This window comes from Photinus pyralis, unplaced genomic scaffold (genome assembly GCF_008802855.1).
Source record: "Photinus pyralis isolate 1611_PpyrPB1 unplaced genomic scaffold, Ppyr1.3 Ppyr1.4_LG3a, whole genome shotgun sequence".
NCBI lineage: Eukaryota > Metazoa > Arthropoda > Insecta > Coleoptera > Lampyridae > Photinus > Photinus pyralis.
This window is the reverse complement of record NW_022170509.1, coordinates 7,722,253-7,742,731: the sequence shown is the minus strand read 5'-3', so window position 1 is coordinate 7,742,731 and position 20,479 is coordinate 7,722,253. Positions and strand designations below refer to the sequence as shown.

Here is a 20,479-nt window from a genome sequence, read left to right as displayed (position 1 = left end):
TCTGCTCTGATATAATTACTGCCTTGGCGGATCGGGTCCAAGACAGATGTCCAAAATTATCGAATTTTCATCGGTTGATGATCCGGTTCTTTAGCCTTATTCTAATTTAAGATCATCTATTTCTTCCAGTACTTTTTCATGTACTATTGCGTAAACACTAATCAATTACCGATTCCCATCTGCCTCCCATGTATGTGCATTGCCCGTCCCTACCCTCCTCCAGATTTCCGTTTAAAATGCTAGTCATCTTTTCTGATAATTCCAGTAACACTTTCCTCTTTGTTGGACTATTTATCCCTTGATTTTGTATCTTGTGGTCTCCTCTACCCATTTTTCTTTAATTCCCATTCTGGCATTAATCCCCCCTCCTCATATTTTCTTAAGTCCTTCATTCTTTCTCTGTTGTATACCGTTATCACTATCATTTGCTTTCTCTGAACTTCCACTCGTCTGACCTGTTTTCCTTCCTCGTTTGTCGTTTCATCCCCCCATTGCCTTATCCCTTTTTTACCGCTGTTAATATAACTCCGTTTGCTCGCCCCTTTCGGAATCCTGTTCTTTATTTTCTCACAATTTTTTTGTTCTATCCATAATTCTACCATCCCTATGACAGCATATCCTCTTAAAAACTCCCAGAATTGAGCGTCTTTACCAGATACCCCCACTACATTCCAGAATATGGTTAGTTGGTTTTTCTGTTTTCTCCCCCTCTCCTCATCTATCTCATTTTTTGCTGTTAGTTTCTCCCTCTAAATCCCGCCCTTTGCTCTCGCGTTCTTTTCCTCTCTGTTCTCACTATTCCTTTGGTTTTTGGTACTCCATCTGTATGCATCATCTTCTACCATTGGTCCTATATCCCCATCTAACTTTCTTGCCCTTTCCTCTTTCCCTTTACGCAACCTCTCTTTCTCTTTGTACCCTTCTTTTTTCAACTGTAATCTGTGTACATCTCGATCCCTATAACTTTCCCTTCACCCTCGTAGCCTCTCTAATCTTTTCTCATGGTAGTTCCGCGATTATTACCTTATTTCCTTCAAACGTATCGCCTCTTTTACATTCGCCTCTATTTGTAGGTTTTCACTTAAGCATTCATCCGTTCTCTCTCGTTCTTTACCTTTTCAATTTCTACTCCCTTTATTCTTCTTCAAGTTTTTTAATCTTTCTATGAGTTCGTGCTTTTTCTTACCCCACTGCTATTCCCTTCTCTTCATTTCTTCTCTTAATCCTCCTATTTCCTCCAATATCTTCTCTTTAATTTTATCTACTTAGTCCGTTCTCCATTCTTTCTCCATGCGTAAATGCATTGCCCTACAGGAGGACGTCGCCTTTTCGTAATTGATCGTAAGTCAAAACATAACTTTTGGCTCCGACATTTATTGTTATCATCGGAAATTGTTCGTCGAACGTCGATGCCGTGTGGCGCAGTTCAGTCGAAGCTGGACTGCGGTACTAAAGGGCCCTAGTTCGAATTCGGGTTCGGGCAAAGATATTTGCAAATCTATAGTGGATTGGGTTGGAAGAGCAGTCTTGGCCCTCGCCCACTCAAAAATTAAGCCAAAAATAAATAAATAAATAAATTGTTGTAAAAGCTTTCAAACGCACTATCTTGATGCTGAAACACATGCACATTTGATAACCGCGTGTGTGTGTGATTAAAAAATGTTTAATTCGTGGATTTTGATTAAAACATGTCAAAATCGTTATTCGTGCACCGAGATCGTTAGGAAAAAGACCAAGAGCATTATCTCAATGCCAAAGACATGAATTTGATGCATTTTTGACGACCACATGGATTTTGACCAAAAGATGTCAAAATCGTTATTCTTGCACCAAGATAGTTGGGCAAAAGACCAAGCGCATTATGTCAATGCCCCACAAGACATGAATTTGATGCATTTTTAGCGACCACATGGATTTTGATCAAGACACGGGAAAATCGTTATTCATGCACCAAGATCGTTGGGCGAAGAGACTAAGAACATTATCTCAATGCCCATGACAATAATTTGATGCATTTTTGTTAACCATAAAATGTATTTTGTAAGATTAAAATAAATGGCCGTTAAAAAAGTGAGGATCCTTCGATATTTCGTTGTATCGGTTTAATCTGTACCTCCTCCTACCCAAAAACTACAGGATATTTAAAAACATCAATTTACGACACCCTTTGTGGTAAACAAATTTTCACATATTTTTTTCATGTATAGGTACTTCGTTTCGCGTGATCGTGTCTTCACTATTCTACAATTTTGCTTCTAATTGTTCCCGTTTTGAAACACGGGTCCCCACAGCTCTCCCAGTCGGATAGTGCATCACATCAGCATTGAAAATAGGAGCAATTGGATATAACGAAGAAATAGAACAAGCAAACAAATGTACTTGATGTTTTTCTTGTTGCAGGGAGTGACGACGGTGGTACTATTTACACAATCTGACCGATGCCTCTATCAGTCCCACCCTAAACTTTAAAGTCCACATTGAAGTAGGTACTAGCAACTAAGTATTGAGTGTTTGTATTTCAAACGTAGGTTACTAGTGCCGGGTTCCTATGGCGAACAAAATGATTGTTGTGTGACGTTCGTAATTCTAAAAATTAATAACCCTCTAGATCCTTCACTCAACGGTATAAGTAGGTCCTATAAGAATAAGTAATTGAGAACAAAGGATATCTAAACTCGGTTGAGTGTTAATTGTGTTGGGAAAAGAAATAAATCTAGATTTAAAGGATGAATGTCTTTGGTAAAATCATCAACTTTGTATAACAGTGAAATGTAAACCTTTTCACATAATTTATCAGTGAGCACAATTATTGACACGATCTGGTTTGGAAAATTTAATAAGCAACAATTTCGAAAAGGAAGTGAGGTAGTGTTACAGAAATAATGTCAAAATTTTCAAATTAACTGTGGAATTTTAAATTTAATTAAAGTGAGAGCAGCGTTATGCTTAACTGAATACTCGAACTTTGTGACAAGAAAATTGAATTAATATCAGTTCTAATAATTGAAATAAAAGCGACAAAATAATTCCTCTTACTCTTTGGAGCTCGTTCATCCTCGTTAGTTCTTTCCCATATGCCCATAAGTCGACGCCGAACTTGAGTGCCCAGTTTTTCACCCTGGAAAGTAAATTAACGAAATGAAAATGGACACTATTTTGTAACAAAGCATACAAAAAAATTTTCAATTTGGCAAAAGGGCGCTTTAATGTAATGATAAAAGTAAAATACGGATTGCAAAGTTGTAGGTCACGTTAAAGTTGGAGGGGATAAACGTGAGGTCTAAGTAATAACCAGTGAATCAATAATATAAAGAAATTAAAATAAATCCGGGGAACTGGTGTTTTATTTACTTTATTTCAATAAGACCCGCGTCTTGTTTATCCAGGTCTTTGTAGATTCTTTTTCGAACAACCCTGCTTGTAAGTAAAATGTGTGTATGATTAAACGATTGGATGATGTACTCCCAAGACAGTGAAATCTTGTTTTATCTAAAGTTGAGCTAAGTGGAAGCAACCGTCGTAAGAACAACCTAAAATCAGATTGTTTGGAGAAAATTCGGCCAAACGCTACCACATTCGTGGACGTAAATGGGGAATAAAAAGGAATTGTTAAATTTGAATGAAAATAATGGAGCATATATAATGAAGCAGACTTTTTCTGACCAATCTGCTGGCAGGTTTTTGCTCTAGTCTACACACGCCGTCGTTATATAAAATGACGCTTGAATCAAATTTGTTAGAAAGTTCAAATAGTCTGCCATTTTTTACAAAAACTTCAGATATCAGACGGAGGAAAACTATGATTGTAGGTCATGCAAACCCTTGTATCAAAGTGCTTTTCGGCGAAATTAATTGTTTTCGGCTAACCTTTTCAACAAATACGTATCGAGGGTCTTTTATTGGCCAACCTTATTAAGAGATGTGGGATGTATCGGAAATTTCGAAGCCTTCAGCATCACCGATGTGTCAATAAAAAGTGACACTAACCTGGGCCAAGACTGTAATTGCCATAAAAAAGTACAAATCGAAGTAAACGTGGTTATTCTTTAAAGCTAAATAGTAAGAATAACGTTGAATCCGGAATGGCGCGAACGATAGCTACGTTTAGAGATAGATCAATACACCCTACTCTACCAGAACATACCCCTTCCTTTCTTAAGACCACCTTACACTCTGACCCCTACTACAGATATTATTCTTTTATAGTATATCTTACGATTTTTTCTATATGAATTTATTTTAATTCAAGTGCCGACATTTATTTCCACGTAGACAATTTAAAACTGAAACGTGCCTACACCTTTGCATTGTGCCGTAACGCAAAAATTTATAGAATAGGTCCTTTATCGATTTACAACTTTGTCCGTTTACACATTTGTATAGGAACATTAAAACCAAATTAATCGTATATCGTGAATTTCTCCATCGTACAATAAAATCAAAATTCCCCAATGGCGCTGAATGTGACGCAGAGCAGAGCGATTATGGGCGCCATTCCCGTTTTTGACACAAAGTTGTTGGGTGTCATATGTTCAAAATGAGGATTTTCCTTATTGCCAGAATCTGAACTTTGTAGTGTAATATAAAGGCCGAAATTTGATAGGGACAAAGTTTGGTCTTGAAATTTCCTACTACTACTGTCATTACTTTGGAGATCTATAGCGGTTTTGGTTTGAATACAGCAACATGATAACCAAGCACGTAGCTAGAAGGAATCTTAACTCATTAAAAATATAAGCATACCTAATGGGGTATTTGGGGGATTGTTTTGGCTGTTACCATATATCTTTGGAGTTGTTTCGCTTTCTCTTTTTGATGTCTGTGGTGTGCTCCATTGATAAGATTTGTTGCAATATATGGCTTAAAAATGTTACTTAATCCCAAAACACGTGTCGTTTTATTGCCCCACCCGGTATATATCGCGACGAAAATTCTGGGAAATACTTGGTGATATCTCTGAAACAAGAAATGCATCTTCAAAGAGGCTTTCAAATGTCTTGAAAGCTTCGTATCGCCTCTACTAGATGCTGCACGTGTAACATAATCATATTAATTAATTAATTCAAATTTTTAATGACGGGCCGTATGAATTATTAACTATGAATTATGTTAGCGGGCCGAACAAAACTTATTGGCGGGCCGGATCAGGCAAAATTCCCACGCGTAGTTATTAAATAAGACACAAGTTTACGGCTTTCGACTAATTTACCAAAATCAATCTCTTTAATTTAACGCAATTTCTCAAAGTAACCAAATCGTTACTTTTTATACAAATCAAAAAGAATAAAAAGAATACAGAAAACAAAAATTTCTCGAATCTTCCTCGGTACGATTACCTTTTATTGTATGAAAATGATCGGGTATTGAACTTTCTACTTATATCGACTGCACTCAAACTGTTTAATTTTCGCTTTCGAATTAGAGCTTTTATTAATCGACACCCCACTTTGACTATGACTTATTCGTCGGAAACGTCCGTTTGTGGTAAATTTATACGTATCTAACGAAAACCCGACCTCGAGCTTTTCACTATTTCCTCTCAGTGAGGTTACCGAAACACTTAAACTTCTTTGTGCGCGTATACGATAGTTCCCAATACGATTTTGCACATATACGTTTATTGAAAGAAAAATCGTTGACCATGTCATACGTGACTGATTTATGCAGAAAGCGAACTTCATTCAGTGAAAGAGGCAATCGGACGGCTGATATATTTTTCAACCGTGAACATTGCGAAGCGTTACCGTATTAATACGTGAGCAAACATTTTTTCGCGTCGGTACATTATTGGATTGGATTGGAAAGCGTTGTAGTCCAAGGTGCAAAACATTCCTTTGCGCCAGATTTGTAGTGACAAGTTACGTAAAGAACAGTTTATTAAAGTTGTGCATCTAATTTGGTGCTCATAACATTACGAACAAAACGGCTACCGGTAAAAAGGTTAAATACAATTAATTCAAGCTTCTATATGCTGTTAAAACCCGAAAAGGGTACATTTTTGACATTTATACAATGAGAAACGTCGGTGGCTTATTACTGCGAATAACTCAAAGTTCAATTAATTAAATCAAAGTAAGCCTGAAGCACAGGTGAGTCCTGAATTAAATTGCGTTTTCCTCAAACGTTCATTGCCTCTCCCAACTATTGATGCCCATGTATCCTTCTACTGCAGGGTGGCTGTTCTTTGCTAGGGTACGGTTCTTTTCCCGATATTAGTCTCCGTAAGTAGTGGTGTTTTACTAACGCTTTTTTTTGTTTGATTAATTAAAAACGCTTTCAAAGATAAATAACGCTTATTTTCAAAAGAAATGTGCCGATATTTAATTAACGTTAACGTGTTTCAATATGTAATGACCGCAGTAGATATGTAATTATCTTTGCAGCGGCGGTTTATAGTAAACATTTATATATTTACATTGATTAAATGCAAACAGATTAGGGATAGATGGCACTGTTGTTGATATATAAAGTGGAGCGGTGTCTACATAATGAGAGTTGCGGACAGTACGTGGATATTGCTAAACATTTGATTTAAAACTGAATTGAATTAGTTACATCATTTTAATAGTGCCATTATATCCATTTAAAAATTGCATAGCGTCGTTAATCATATATTTGGCAATGTCCTACTTTTTTTTATAGATGCGGGTAACAATAATAAAGATATGGTTTCCATTGGGTTCCATTAGGCATGCCTCTAAATAGAATATTGTGTAGTATGTCACTTACTTATTGGGTGCATCGAAAGCATCAAGATCATATGAGTGTCGTTTTAACTTGATTAAGGCATAGTTAATGTAGGAAGTTTTATCCAAGGCCTAAAATTACTTAGAGGTTTATATATTATGCACAGTTTTAGTACGAACAATATCCAATGTTTTGGGATACCAATTAAAAAACCTCATTTTTTTACGTGCTCCAAAATTTTTCGAGGGAAACCAGAAACACGAATCCGAATTTTTTTGCCACAACCATGGGGCTGAGCACAATTTAAAAACCACACACGGATGGTCCTTGTTTATTGAGGCCAAGAACGCATGGAGTCAGGAAAGACCAGTACCATACAAAAGAGAATCCCCTCGCACATCTCTTGTATAACAAGTGGTCGCTTAGCCGTTTTCCAAAAGTATTTTATTCAACAAGAAAATTTACGTATATACCGCTTCATAGCGAACGTGAACAAAACTATGTTTGGAAATAAGAGCGATAACAAATTGTGCATTAAAAAAGTGTTCGTTTTGAGATAAGCAAAAAGAGGTCCCGAGTTGCAAGGGATTTTCGGCGGGAGTCAAAATTAGACTATCTAAGAGAATTTGAGGTGCACTAAGAGTGAAACTACCACGAGAGTCCTAAACTGCTTTAAACATCAGTTCCATCCATTTTCCTTTTGCTGAAGGGGTATTCCTTACCCCTTAGAGCCTCCGGTGCTGTATTCTCTGCAGCACTTCTTAGCAAGCGAGCAAGTTTTTCCTCGTAGTGATCAAGTTTCACTAGCTATATTTTGAGAGAAAAACAAGAAAGTTGCTGTTATTTTTCAATCGCGTCGAAGAGAAGCGGTAATTAAAATAAGATTGGTGACATGCAAGCTTCATTATTTTTTTGTTAAAACGGAAGTTTTATAGCAAAGGCCGTTAATTTTCGACTGATAAAAACCTACTCACATAAGCGCTCTTAAAACCAAACCGCGAGTAAATAAACTGACATTAAAACTGTTGTGATAAATAAAGAAGTTTTTTCGACGGCTAGTTAAAGGCAAGTCCCTCCACGTTGAGTGACGTCACTGGACAGTGTATTGTACGATAAATAAAATTTTGTATACAATGGCATACGGCAGGGAATTTAAAAACAACTAATCGGTGCATTTACTCACAACGAAACCTAGTTAATAAATTGGGCAAAATTAATATCAGCACAGCGGACAATGGCATTTTATTCCAGTGCATAATCACGATCTCGAGTATTAGTTTTGAGAATTTGTAGCCGGTGTGCTTGAATTCACGATTCATACGAATTTTTCTTCCCGTAAAGTTTGCGTTCACCACTAAGACTGAAACATCGAAGCGACTTATTTCCATATTTCTAAAAGAAAGCGGCATTTTCCAAGCGGAAACAAGATTAATTCTTACCAAAAAAGAATATTATTCACGTATTTATTGATAAGAGTCGAATCCAAACAAAAGATTTAGGTTATTTTGCTTCTTTGATAGGGAATTATACAGTTAATTTCAGTGATTCAGCAATTGTTTGGTTGGATTACAATTTTGAATTTTAGATAAGGATCAAATTTAGCATTGACGCGTGATCACGGGATCATATTTCTTTTTATGAACCGAGCTAAAATTTTAAGTCCAATAATTTGGAAAGAATCTTGATCGCAATTGTTTTTATTGATATATTCAATAAAATATGTTCACATGCGTATTTATTTGAGTTCAATCAAAACAGCGCATTAGATTTTGAATTTCAGATTGTGGCAACGGTTTTAATGTCCAATGGCACGGCGACAGGAACAAATGCACGTCCAATCGCACACTTGGAAAGAAATACCCTCTACCCAGCCTGGGTCATACGTACCCAGACTTCCGTCGCCAGTAAATGAGATTTGATCGGGTTATGAAACTTATGCAGAACACACGGGCCGAACTGGATGAGGAAAGTTTCAACAAAGGTTGGAATTTTAAACAGACGGGGATTCCCCAACTCTGACAACCCGAAAACCCAAGATTCAGCCCTACCGCAGGAAGATGACCTTGCCACTGAAAGGAGAAGTTGAGGAATTGGAAAAGGGACCAGGAAAATATTACATTCCTCACCGTGAAGTGTTAAAAGAAGGAAGCTCTGCCATTGACGCCTCAGCCACTTATCGTTCAGGAGAAGGGCAGAACGAGATTCGGTCTAAAACTACAAGAAGATTTGTGTGGGAATGGATAAATAAAAACCTCCAAGTTAACGGCCAAATCTGGGGGCCCCGATGAAGTTGAAGATAAGCTCGGTGGAACAGTAGAGGCGGCAAAGCTGTTAACAGCAACTAAAGAAACCCTCAACCTCAATATGCTCAGTCCCTTCCTAGATGCAATGGGACTGCTAAGAACCAGATCCCTTCATAGCGGGAACCAGTTCACATTTCCATTGGTGCAACGAACTGCGAGCAAGAAATCTAGTCCACCGGAACCTTGCGATGCATCCACAGCACGGCGTAACAGTTAAGGAGAAAGCTCCCACCAGTACGGTTAAATATGGCACCCCTTTCACAACCGCGGGACCGGACTACGCAGAACCTACACACGTATTTCTGGGAAAAACCTCTCCACGGCTTTTGCGAGATCGAACTGTTTCTTTTGCAGTTTCGTAGTGGAACTGTAAGAGGAGATAAGAGGCCAAACATTCGCAAGGTATATTTTATTACTGAGCTAGCCGTGGATAAAATAAAGATTAACTGTCACAGTAAAATTTTTGCAGTAGAAGTTCAATTTTATTCAATGCAAGTGGGGTCTCCCCCTTATAAATGTAAGTAATCCGTTACACTTGCCAACAAACTGTAACACCTACCAACTTTCCTGTAAATTATATTTTTCATGACGGTATTATTTGATACATACCGGTGGTCCTCCCTTATGAATTAAATCTAAGAATTGACATTAATCTAATTTACTACCATTGACACCAAATTTAATACACCAGTTTTTGTTCTGGAACAATGCCGACATAACCCAAAGAATCGCAATAACAATCAAATGGTAACGATGCAGAAGAAATTATTCGAGATTATTCACTTTATGAGTCACGATACGTCTGATCCTTCGAGAATGTTCGAGGCACGACAATCATTCAATTATCTGGTGATTTAAATACATTGATTTGTTTAAATTAAAAACGTTACAGTACCCTACAATTAATTTACTGCAACCCCGTCATTTAAGATGAGTTTCTTTATAGTTTCTAATAAAGGGATTGTTGTAAAATGGACGTGTATCAAATTATCTTACAAAGAAGTAAAATTGATTCGCAACAATAGTATTGATGTTTGGAAAGTTCCTGTATCCTGTTGGTAGACACGTTAACATTGTGTTTGAAGTCGCTATTATTACACAATTTCTAAAAAAAAGTCAAAGAAGTATGATTACAAACAGCTTAGCAATGTATTTATGAACAAAATGTATTTCTGTTGTTCCATTAACTCAGAAGCGTTACTTCAATACTACGTTATTATTAGCCCTTTACACAAAACAAACCTCTATAAAAGAAGTCTATTCAGGCGCAATTACAAACAGGGAAAACAATGGAAACGGTTTACTGGCATTTTTAATCAAACATCACTTTCGATTTTGCAGGATTAAACATTATTTAGTTTGTGTAAACAAGTTAATCCCATTTAGAGGGCAATTAAATATCTCTAAACGTTTCACAATTAACGTAAGGGGTAAATTGTGCACGCGGTGTTCCTAATTAGTCGCTATTGACAAAAGTACGAGACCTTCAGTATATTCAACTACATTTTAGCTAAAATGATGACTACCTTAAAATCTGGATCAGATTTGTGTTGTGAACTTGTTTAAATGAGTGAATTTCAACGAGATAGATAAAGGTTCGTCCTGTAAAGTTTCAACAACGAAGAACTAGTAATGAAATTTATGATAGTTGCATAGATACATTGTGGTTCGAACGTTTTCATTGAAATAAGTCGCAAACAATAGTTTTCATCTGATTAATTTATAAAGCATTAGAAATAAAGTTTTACATGATCCGGCGAAATTGTGAAACGGAGAATATGCTTACAAAGAACCTTTGATTAAACCGTCGATGTATTTTACTAAAATCATAACCAATCCAGTTCTACAGAACTTTTTGGTGCCAATTAGTTACAAAACTACTTCAATTTTACATTGCAATAATTTTGCAATTGACTTACTTAGGATTAATCAAAAACATGGTTTTATAAACACCTAAGCGCTGCCCATACTCTTTCAAAATTGAAAAAGCTTTAGAAAGGGAATTAATTGTTTATGTATATGTCGTAGGCATTTTGTAAAATTCGTCATTTCTAAATTGCGGAGTCATTCCGTGAAATGCTAACAATTTGACCTGTGGGGTAGTTTTCCTTCCCCTTCTAGATGCGTAAGGAATCGCTCTTGAAGAGGAAGGGAACCAATCGCTTACCTCTAGAAAGTACACCGCCCGCGTTTTATAAACTGCCTAGGCATTTTATAAAATGACGGATTTTACAAAATGCCTACGACATATACACTATAATTACGCTGTATTTTTCATGTACATAATAAACAAATTTTGTATTTTGCTAGTAGGCCGGGCCGGTACAGGACAATAACCCCCGATCAAAATCCCCCCTCACAAAAAAACCCCTGAGTTTGACACTCAGCAGTATTGGATACTAGGTTATTTTCCTGGAATGCATAGGTATCAAATTGTCCGGGGGTTATTTATTCGTGGGTTATTATCACCCGGGGGTTTTTGTCCGGGGGTAATCTTTCCCGGAGGTTTTTGTCCTAGTAGTAGCCATATGGCGCCAAAATGCAAAAGTTGTGGCCACTTTCAGAGATTTCGCCTCTTAGATACATTATATTTAATCACCATTTAAATAATATCTTACCTAACCTAACCTAATAATAATAATAACCTCCGTAAATGGAACCGCCCATTATTATTGTGTTGAAAAAGGACGCAAAAATTGACAATAACACACTACAAAGAGAAAAATCTTGTTGAAATACATCAGTTTTGCTAGTTGTGGCCCCCTATTTACCACTTATGACCAGGAAATGAACCAGTTGTGGCCGTTATGGGGTTAAAGGGGGCAAGGAAATAAAAAAAATCGTTAATACCTACCTAATGTTGTCTAAAAAACAAAGAACGATATTCTTAAAAAATATAAAAATAACGAGAAATAAAATTCCTGAACTGAACCTGAAAATTAAAGAACTATTGTTTATTACATGCCCATATTTTTACGATATTTGAAAGGAGCAATCAATTTTCTGTACGAGAAGATAAAATTTGCTATATGATTGATATACAAAAAATAAAGAAATTCGTTATTTAATATTTAGAAAATGTATGAAATCTAGCATACCGTGTGCTGTCAGGATGCACGGTGCGTGTTGCATTACACGGGGGATCGTATGGTGCAAAATTAAATCTTAAAACCAAACATTGAACGAGTTACAACGACAAATGATCCAACTTTCAATGGTTGATCATTGGGTAGTCTTTTTTTGCAGTAGCCTCTTTCTGAACAATATTCTCTTCGGAAAACCTTTTTTTATCAACTTTGTTATCGTTGAAGGTAGATTTTTCAGTGTTGTCTTTGGTGGTATTTTCTGCAGCTGGTTTATCCTTGGTATAATTTTTTCGACAGTGCATTTTCTCATTAGTAGTCTTTTCGTTGGTAGGATTTTCTTTTGTAATCTTCCTTTCTGCAGAATTTTTCTTGGTAGTCTTTAATTTTTCTATTTTTGCTTCAGCGATAGCTTCTTTTTCATTTTCTTGTGCTTGGAAAATTTGAACCCATTTGTCGGAAGTGATCACTGGTGGCAAACTAGTTTTTTTCATTTTCTTTCCTGGGGGGAATTATATTCATCTGGTCTAAGACATCACTATCTGACCTCTTTTTCAAAGTTTGTATAATCATTATTCGTGGTTTCGGGAGCGGCCTGTATGATAATGTCTTGGAGAACAGTAATTTACTGCTTACTTTTAACTGCGGTTTCATATGCCTTTAGAAATTCTGAAAGTGTAGCAAAATTCCCTTCAGTGGTTTCAACTCTTTTCTCGTCAGCTGGTAACACTGTCGAGGATAGTTCTGATGCAGCTAAACTGTCTTCAATGTTTTCATCCCTTTCTTCGTCAGGAGGTAACATTGTCAAGGATGGTTCTGATGAAGCTAAACGTTTTCATCTCCTTCTTCGTCAGGTGGTATTTATTTCCTACCTAGTATCCTTTCCTCCCACATTTGTTTTTGTGTTCATCCATGCTGATAAGCGGCATTCTTTTACAAGCGTCCCGACGCTATTCTTATCTTCGCTATTTTTGTTTCCTACTTTACTATATAATTTGGTATTCTTCCATTTAGCCCCAATGAACATTGATAATACCTTATTTGTATCCCTTCAAGTTCATCCCTGATCCCATTCCTTCTACCATCATATCTCCGTTCCGTACTCACCCCACACCCCACTCACAATTGCATCACACAGGTATTTTCTTGGTTTCTTAGGTCCTTAGGTAATTTGGAGTTATTACTGTTCCGATCTTCCTAACATAAACCAAAATGTCAAATCATAAAAGTACTGACGCATGAAGGATCAACGTGGCAGAATTTGGACCAATAGTGTGGATGAAACCAGTAACGTAGCGAAGGGGGAGGGGGGGTGTGGAGGGGCGGACCGTCCCGGGTGGCACTTTTTGAACGGCGCCAACAGAGCAGAACCTTACCGACGAAATTGGTTATAATGATGTGATAAATGAATTTGCCTGATGGATAATGATTCATGATAAACTATACACTCACCATCACAGCCACAAAAATGCTCCAAAGTGTGTCAGCTGTAACTCTAGGGCCAATTCGAAGTTCTATAGCGATGGGAAAAATGATATCACAGGAGGTAGCTGAGGGAGTTTTCGAAAATTGGTAGTGCATTCCGGACATTGCAACAAACATTTGTAACAAAGTCATCTTATTTGTTAACCCATGTAAAAAGGTATTGTAAAATTCCTCCCTTAGCCCGCTATCGTCCCATCCTTTGAAATTTCTCACTTGTTTATGCTCCTTCTTGTCCCCAATAAAACTACCCGGACACTTTTCCCGAAACGTGTTGGTTTGCCGTTTAATTCATTTATTCTCACCAGACCTGTTAATTTTATCTAGTTTAGAATGCATTGCTCTTCATACTTGCCTGTACTAACGTCAAATCTGGTAAGGTATACAAACCTGCGGTCTTCAAGTCACACAGTATTGCATTGATATATTGGATTTGTGCATTAGGTCAGTTAACCTGACTCAAACGCAATTGTCATTGTTCACTGTTAATGCAGAGAGATTCAACCGGATTTTCATGCGGGGTTGTTTGAATCGATCGGAAGAATCCTTTAAGGGTGTAAGCCAGGTTATCTTAGCCCGCCTTATTTGGAAACCAGTCGGTAAGCAAGACCGATTCGGGACATCTTTGATCTTGAGTTCTGCGTATGCGCCAAGCTATGTATGTTGACGGAAACAGGTCTGTTTATAAGAAACAGATCAGTTCAACAGAAATAGGTATGTTCAGTAGAAATAGGTCCGTATAATAGAATCAGATTCGCTTAACCCACCTGTTTCCGTCAACAAACCGAACTGAATCGAATGACCTTGAACTTGGCGCTTGCGCAGAACATGAGGGCAAAGTAGTCCCGGATCGCTTACCGACTGAAACCTGAAGGGTATTCCGCTTTAAGGAAAACCAGACTCCATGATACACCCCTGTGTCGGGGTATCTAAAAATGAAAACGTGAAAGCGTCTTTGAATGCCTATCCTTACGAAGTGTAACGTTCACGGCTGTAAATAATCGACTAATTACAGCCAATTATTCTAATCTAAGTCTGCAAGTAACCCCAAGTGGCCGTTTCAACACCACGCACCACCAAAAATAAAACACGAAGGGAGTATTTTATTTGACCGACAACATATCCGACCTTTAACAGCAATAAATCCGCGGTCCTTCCGAACTTGAGTATCCGATGCTTCTTAAAATTTGCACAATTAATAATTCAATTAAAATATTTAAACTGTTTCATCTCTTCACCTCTGACTAGCCGGATGGAGCTCCGGAAAAGTAAAACCGTTATGATGACGGTCTGTGACGTGTTGGCAAGTGGGCAATTATGCACCTCTTATTTTGTTGTAGTTCTACTCTGTGGCGATGACTAATTAGGTTAGGCGAGCTGAATATAGTGGTAGCACTGGTGAGCGTATAAGGAATGCATTCGTAAAACACTTCTGCTCTTTTTGAGGAGTGGATACGACCATGTTTGTAGTGCCGTATCGCTGTCGACTTGTCGCGCTTGGAGCTTGTGTAGTCGTAATGCCTCACCATAGGACAGCTCGGCTTCGTTATTGTAATGCATCACTGTAAGACAGCTCGGCTTGATCCTACCGCTTACTATAGGGCAGCTTGCAGTAGAATATATTCTGGCGCGTGCGCGTTGCTTTATAAAACCCTCCGCCGTTGGGGATGATTGTTTCGCACAGCGTGAGGAAAACGCAGTGTTGATTTTGCTGACGCTTTGTTGATTCCACTGCTAGTTGTGGTGTGATGCGTATCAGCTACCATATATTCCACCAGACTACAATACACCTTATAGATGGTATTCTTGTTTTTGGACCAGACCATATTCAAACATGGGCACACGACACGCACCACCATAATTCAAATTTTGTGTTGTTGCTACTCTTCTTTTTTTTTGTGGTGCAGGTATTAAGTTATTTGCCGTTAATAAAGCTATAGTTTCTGTTTTTTAAAGCTCACCGCAAATGACGATGTTCTGGTACAATGGCCGTACTGCCTCCAGTTGTAAATATTAAATTACTTTATAGCGTACACAAATAAAAATCTGATTGTTCATTTTGGATAAATTTAATTACGTTTGCAAGACAAATTTTAGAAAATGCCCTTTTCCCAGAAAATAGGGGCGGATTTGTTGCAATAAATATCCTGTGTAATATCACATTCTTCATCTTTCGTCTAGTTGTACGTCGCCCGATTGGGTTTCACCGGGTAGTTTGCCGTCCAATTCTCCGTCACCGTCATTTGTCGGCGGACGTTTTTAACCGCTTGCCGTATCAATTTTGACCACATCGTGTATGATTAAAAGAATCTTGAGTATACCAGTAGGTATATGGGGTTGTTATCACTTAACAATTCCTTAAGAGATTCATAAATCACGTGCTAGTGCCAAAAAGGCTGTTCATTCTTGGTTAGCAGGTTACCCGATACGGGCGTGCTTTCGGAAATGTTAGCAAATAGCATCAATTTCTACTGTGGACAGATATAGCAGAGGAAAGATGGTAGAATGTTTTTCATCTTCATGATATGCAACTATTAATGTTTTCCAAGCATTTAGTATTCACTTGTTTGATGCCATACAGACATAGCAGAAATTTTTACTTAAGCTGGTTTGCGCATGTGTTAAACTTGTTATCGCTGGATTCAATAGTATCCCAAATTTATTTGAGGTGAATAACTGAAAACTGAAAAATCATCAAGTTTGTCTAAATCACCCACGCCGTATTACACACTGCGAATGTCTAAAGCATTTTGTGTAAGTTTGTTTTTCAAAAAAATTTGTCCAACTCTGCGGAATTGTGTATGCAATTTAGTAAAAAAAATTTTTTTCGCACAAAGAATCGAACCCGAGCCGCCTGGGTGCGAACCAGGTATCTTTTCCGGTAACTAGATCATTGTGGCATGATGACTTAACTGAGTTCGCATTCCAAACCCAGTCAAATATGATACATGCGCAATGAATGGTACGGCGTGGATGATTTACACTAAAATGAACAAATGTTTACATGCACCTGGGCTGCCAGAATTTTTTTTGCCATTTTCTAAACCGCAGTTTTCTATGAGATTTTGGTGTATCAGGTTCCATAATGTAAATATTACTCAAAATGCGAATTGTTATCAATTTCAAATAAATAAACAAATAAAAAACCCCAAAAACGTATGTATTCGTTAGAAATGTGAATGCACTAATTTAATCCAGTAGGTTTTACCCGTGAAACACAAAATCGATATTTCAACTTATTTTCAAGCATTTATAAAGGCAAAAGTGGATTATAATTACGGTAGGTGCGAGAAACGTCATTTTATTATTTCCTTTGTTACGTCATGAAGCTCACTAAATTAAAATTTACAATGAATTTTACATTAAAAAGTACACATAATTGTACTGTTGTATTAGAGATATACAAAATAGGTATACCGTTCCATTTAACCAGAAAGTGCTCATTTTAATTTTTACTTTCGTACATTGGCAGGGTAAAAAGAAATTGTGGCTGCAGTTACTGAAAGGCCAGTGAGAACACACAATCACTATATTAACTAGGAGTTCAACGATTTTTAGAACAAACAATTGAACTCCAGTTTCCAGAAAGCGGTTTGGCCAACATTGGTCCTTCATGTGTCAAAATCGGTCAATGTTTATATAACTCGGTAACAGTCCACCCTCCACCTTCTCAGTTGTTTTACCAGCGGTGGGTTTGTGCTCTGCGAGCTAAAGTTCTTCTTTTGACCTGAAGAAGGTGCTTTCTTTACAAAAGAACGCTAGTTTAGCTGTACTTTATATACGATTAATTATCTTGTAATGTGTTTAGTAATTAAAAATGCTTTACGAGACATGAAGGTAATTGCGTAAAGATCCATGTCTTTTTTACCGTGTATCCGGAACATCGTTCCGTAGATTGACACTTTATTTTTGGTAGAGCGTAAAAATCGGCTAGCCTACAATTGTTTCCAAATGAGTTGTGCCAAATTAACAAGATGCCCAAAAATTGGAGTAGCCCACAACGTAAATTCAACATTTCCGCAGTTTGTGCGTTTTAGACATCACCCAAATATCAATGTCTTTAGTATAACAGCTATAAACTAATAAGTTCCCGAGGATATTCAAACTATGTAACAGATTGTCTTTGAAGCGGACACGAACTATTTGCTTGGAATTCTCAAATAAAAATAAAATGCCACATTTTAATAGGTTATTGAACGACACCCTTTTGGAAAAAACGAAAGACGAAATTGATGAAGTGAATCGCGTTTAAAGAGCGAATCTATATTTCAAAATTTTACTACAGCAACTCCATTATTATGCACCCCATAACGCACATGTTCAATTGTTTTTCATTCACCTCTAATGACCTTTTTCCACCCTCACCGACGCCCCCATCATCTCATCTTTGACGCACCCTTTCATTTTAAACTAAGCACACCTCTTCGTCGTTGATACGTCTAAAGCTACCAGACACTTCTATAAATTGGATATTCGACTTAACCCCCGAAGGTATGTAAATATCCTAGGTTTGAAAACTTACTTTAAAATGATGTTGTGTGTCTAGGGTTTTAAGGGAAAGGGTTACTCTAGAGCTCTTGTGATATAAAGATAGTTAAGACATTTGGATTCGGTTTACATATACAAGGGTGGTCCAAGTGGGAACTGTGCCGTAGTTTGTTATGACCTATAACCGATGCTATTGGCACCCAATAAATTGCGTCGGTAGCTATTAATTTTAAGAAGTTGATGAGGAGTGTCTAATACGAGCTATGCTATATTGCTAATTAGGGACACGTGCTTTTGTGTCATATTACAAATTGGTAGGGTGTCAGGCAAAAAGAAAGATTGATGATAAGAACACAAAATCAATGGACTAAAGACGTTGGTGATAATCATACATAGTTTTAATGGAGTCCAAACATATACGTTGACAATGTAATGGGTACTAAGGTTACCAGTAATGATTTTGATTGAAACGCTTTTGGTGTTAGCGATTTCCACTAAAACCAAATGGGCTATTTAAAGTGACTGGTGCACATAAAGAAAATTGTTAGATAACTTACTCATTATGCGGAATATCCTCATCTTGCTCTAAAGAAGCGGGTAATATTTGCAATAAGATTAGTATTACCAGGAATAGTCCTGCAAGTGGTTCGCAGGTCCTTTTGGTCATCAGATTTTTACACACCATGTTTACTTTACCTAACTCTACACAACACTACTTGGCCAATTGCTATATACAATATCCAATCATACTAAAAAGATTCGATGCGGTTTACTTCAACATCTCCAAAAAAACCGTGAAAATCTGCACGCATGATGTTAATGCCAAATTAGCGTTTTACTATTCACATGATAATTACAGTAAAAGTTGTGAGTACTGGAAAAGCCGCTACCGGTCGCGTTTAGCCTGTAGTACACACCCCGAGTCGGCCTAATCTATTTGGGGATTGTAGACTGCGCGCCGACGCCACCCCTCTCTAAACCGTTTTCCCAGCTCAATTTTCGGCTTTACTCTCAACAGCATTACAGGAAAACTCCTTTGGACGAATGTTGATGGCGGCGGCGAGTTTCTATTACGGCTTCAAATATCGCGGTTTTTAATACTTACTCCCGTTTGAATTTTATATAAATTAGTATACGCGGAAAACCCTCCCAATGGAATTTTGCTTAGACAAAGCAAATGTAAAGAGAAATATGGATTAAGTAGCGTTTTTCAGAACTTATTCGGACAATGGAACTTAAAGGCTTTTAGTTTGTGTGGTCATAATAATGTTATTGGTATGTACTGATGATGAGCATATCTGTGTCACTACTTTCACGCCGCTTTCCGTATAGTACGAGAAGGAAAAGCGCTGACGCCAGCGACCTCCTGCGTCGCGACATGTATTATATATTGATTTCCTTCCACCGAGTACAAACCTATACAAAATTTTCCAAATTTTGTCTATTACTTGTAAAATAGTCTCTGTTTTGCCACAATTATTATTCCGGAACGCGGGAAGTCGCATGACGACCCTTATTTTATATACAGGTATCTATAGATTTTCTCAACACCCCTTTTTAGTTGTATTGCGTGTAACTGCCAACTTGTTGATTGTACTATTTTTAAAATTTTGTTTTCAATATCTTTATAAATATCGATGACAGCACGCTAAAAAATAAAAAGAGCGCGCTTTATTACCATATTTTACTGCTACTGATATTGAATTTTATTAGGCCATTCTTTTTATGCTAAAACACAATTGAACGTTATTATAGTATCTATTTTACTTTTACTGTTGCGAAATTTTATTACTTAGGTTATTTGGTCTTATGCAGACAGAATTTTATGGGATAACGCTCTCGATTATTTACATTTTATCAATTAAGTGACACCTCTCCCACTGACCGCTACATAGCTACTTTTCCAAAAAGGCCGCTTATTCATCAATTAAGTTTAATAAAATTAATTTTCAATTTGCACATCATTTTAGCGAACATGGCAACTGGCCCCTACTCTCACCGTTTACTAGATGTCCTTCAATTGAATCTTGGAATACTGCAACATTGTTTTGAACGGAGTCAAAGTAAAGAGATCATAGTTTGGTCTCGACTACTGCACCCTCTGATTGACGGTAAAGAGACACCGATTGTCTGGTTTTAACTTGAGAATTTGATTGAAGTAATTTAATTACTATCTAATTTCTGGGAATTGGAACTTTAATTCTGACGAAATTGGATCAATTAATTAAAATTGTCAGTCGATTTAATTAAAGTTCCGGATTTAAGTCCATCTGCGTTTTGATCGATTGATTAAATTTTAATTAAAATCGCTCAATTGCGCGTAATTTAAAGACAGTGACGAATTGTGTGTTTTTTACGCACATACAGGGTGGGTTTTTCGCCGATGCGGATTTGATTGCTAGCAGAGATAGATAGACGACTAAATGGGCAAGAGTT

General features: G+C 37.2%; 1 protein-coding gene across 2 annotated transcripts in view; it reads right to left on the bottom strand.

The window, feature by feature from the left end:
- Positions 1-19,116, bottom strand: part of LOC116166029 (voltage-dependent calcium channel subunit alpha-2/delta-3) — a 32,557-nt gene extending 13,441 nt beyond the window's left edge. The window contains exons 1-2 of one of the 2 annotated variants that reach the window (XM_031480852.1): positions 18,601-19,116; positions 3,037-3,118 (exon numbers count right to left, since the gene is read on the bottom strand). In XM_031480852.1, coding sequence (XP_031336712.1) covers positions 3,037-3,118; positions 18,601-18,728 — 210 coding nt within the window. In that variant the 5' untranslated portion in view covers positions 18,729-19,116. The remainder of the gene's footprint in view (positions 1-3,036; positions 3,119-18,600) is intronic. The other variant, XM_031480851.1, reaches the window with a different exon arrangement.
- Positions 19,117-20,479: the final 1,363 nt, after the last annotated feature.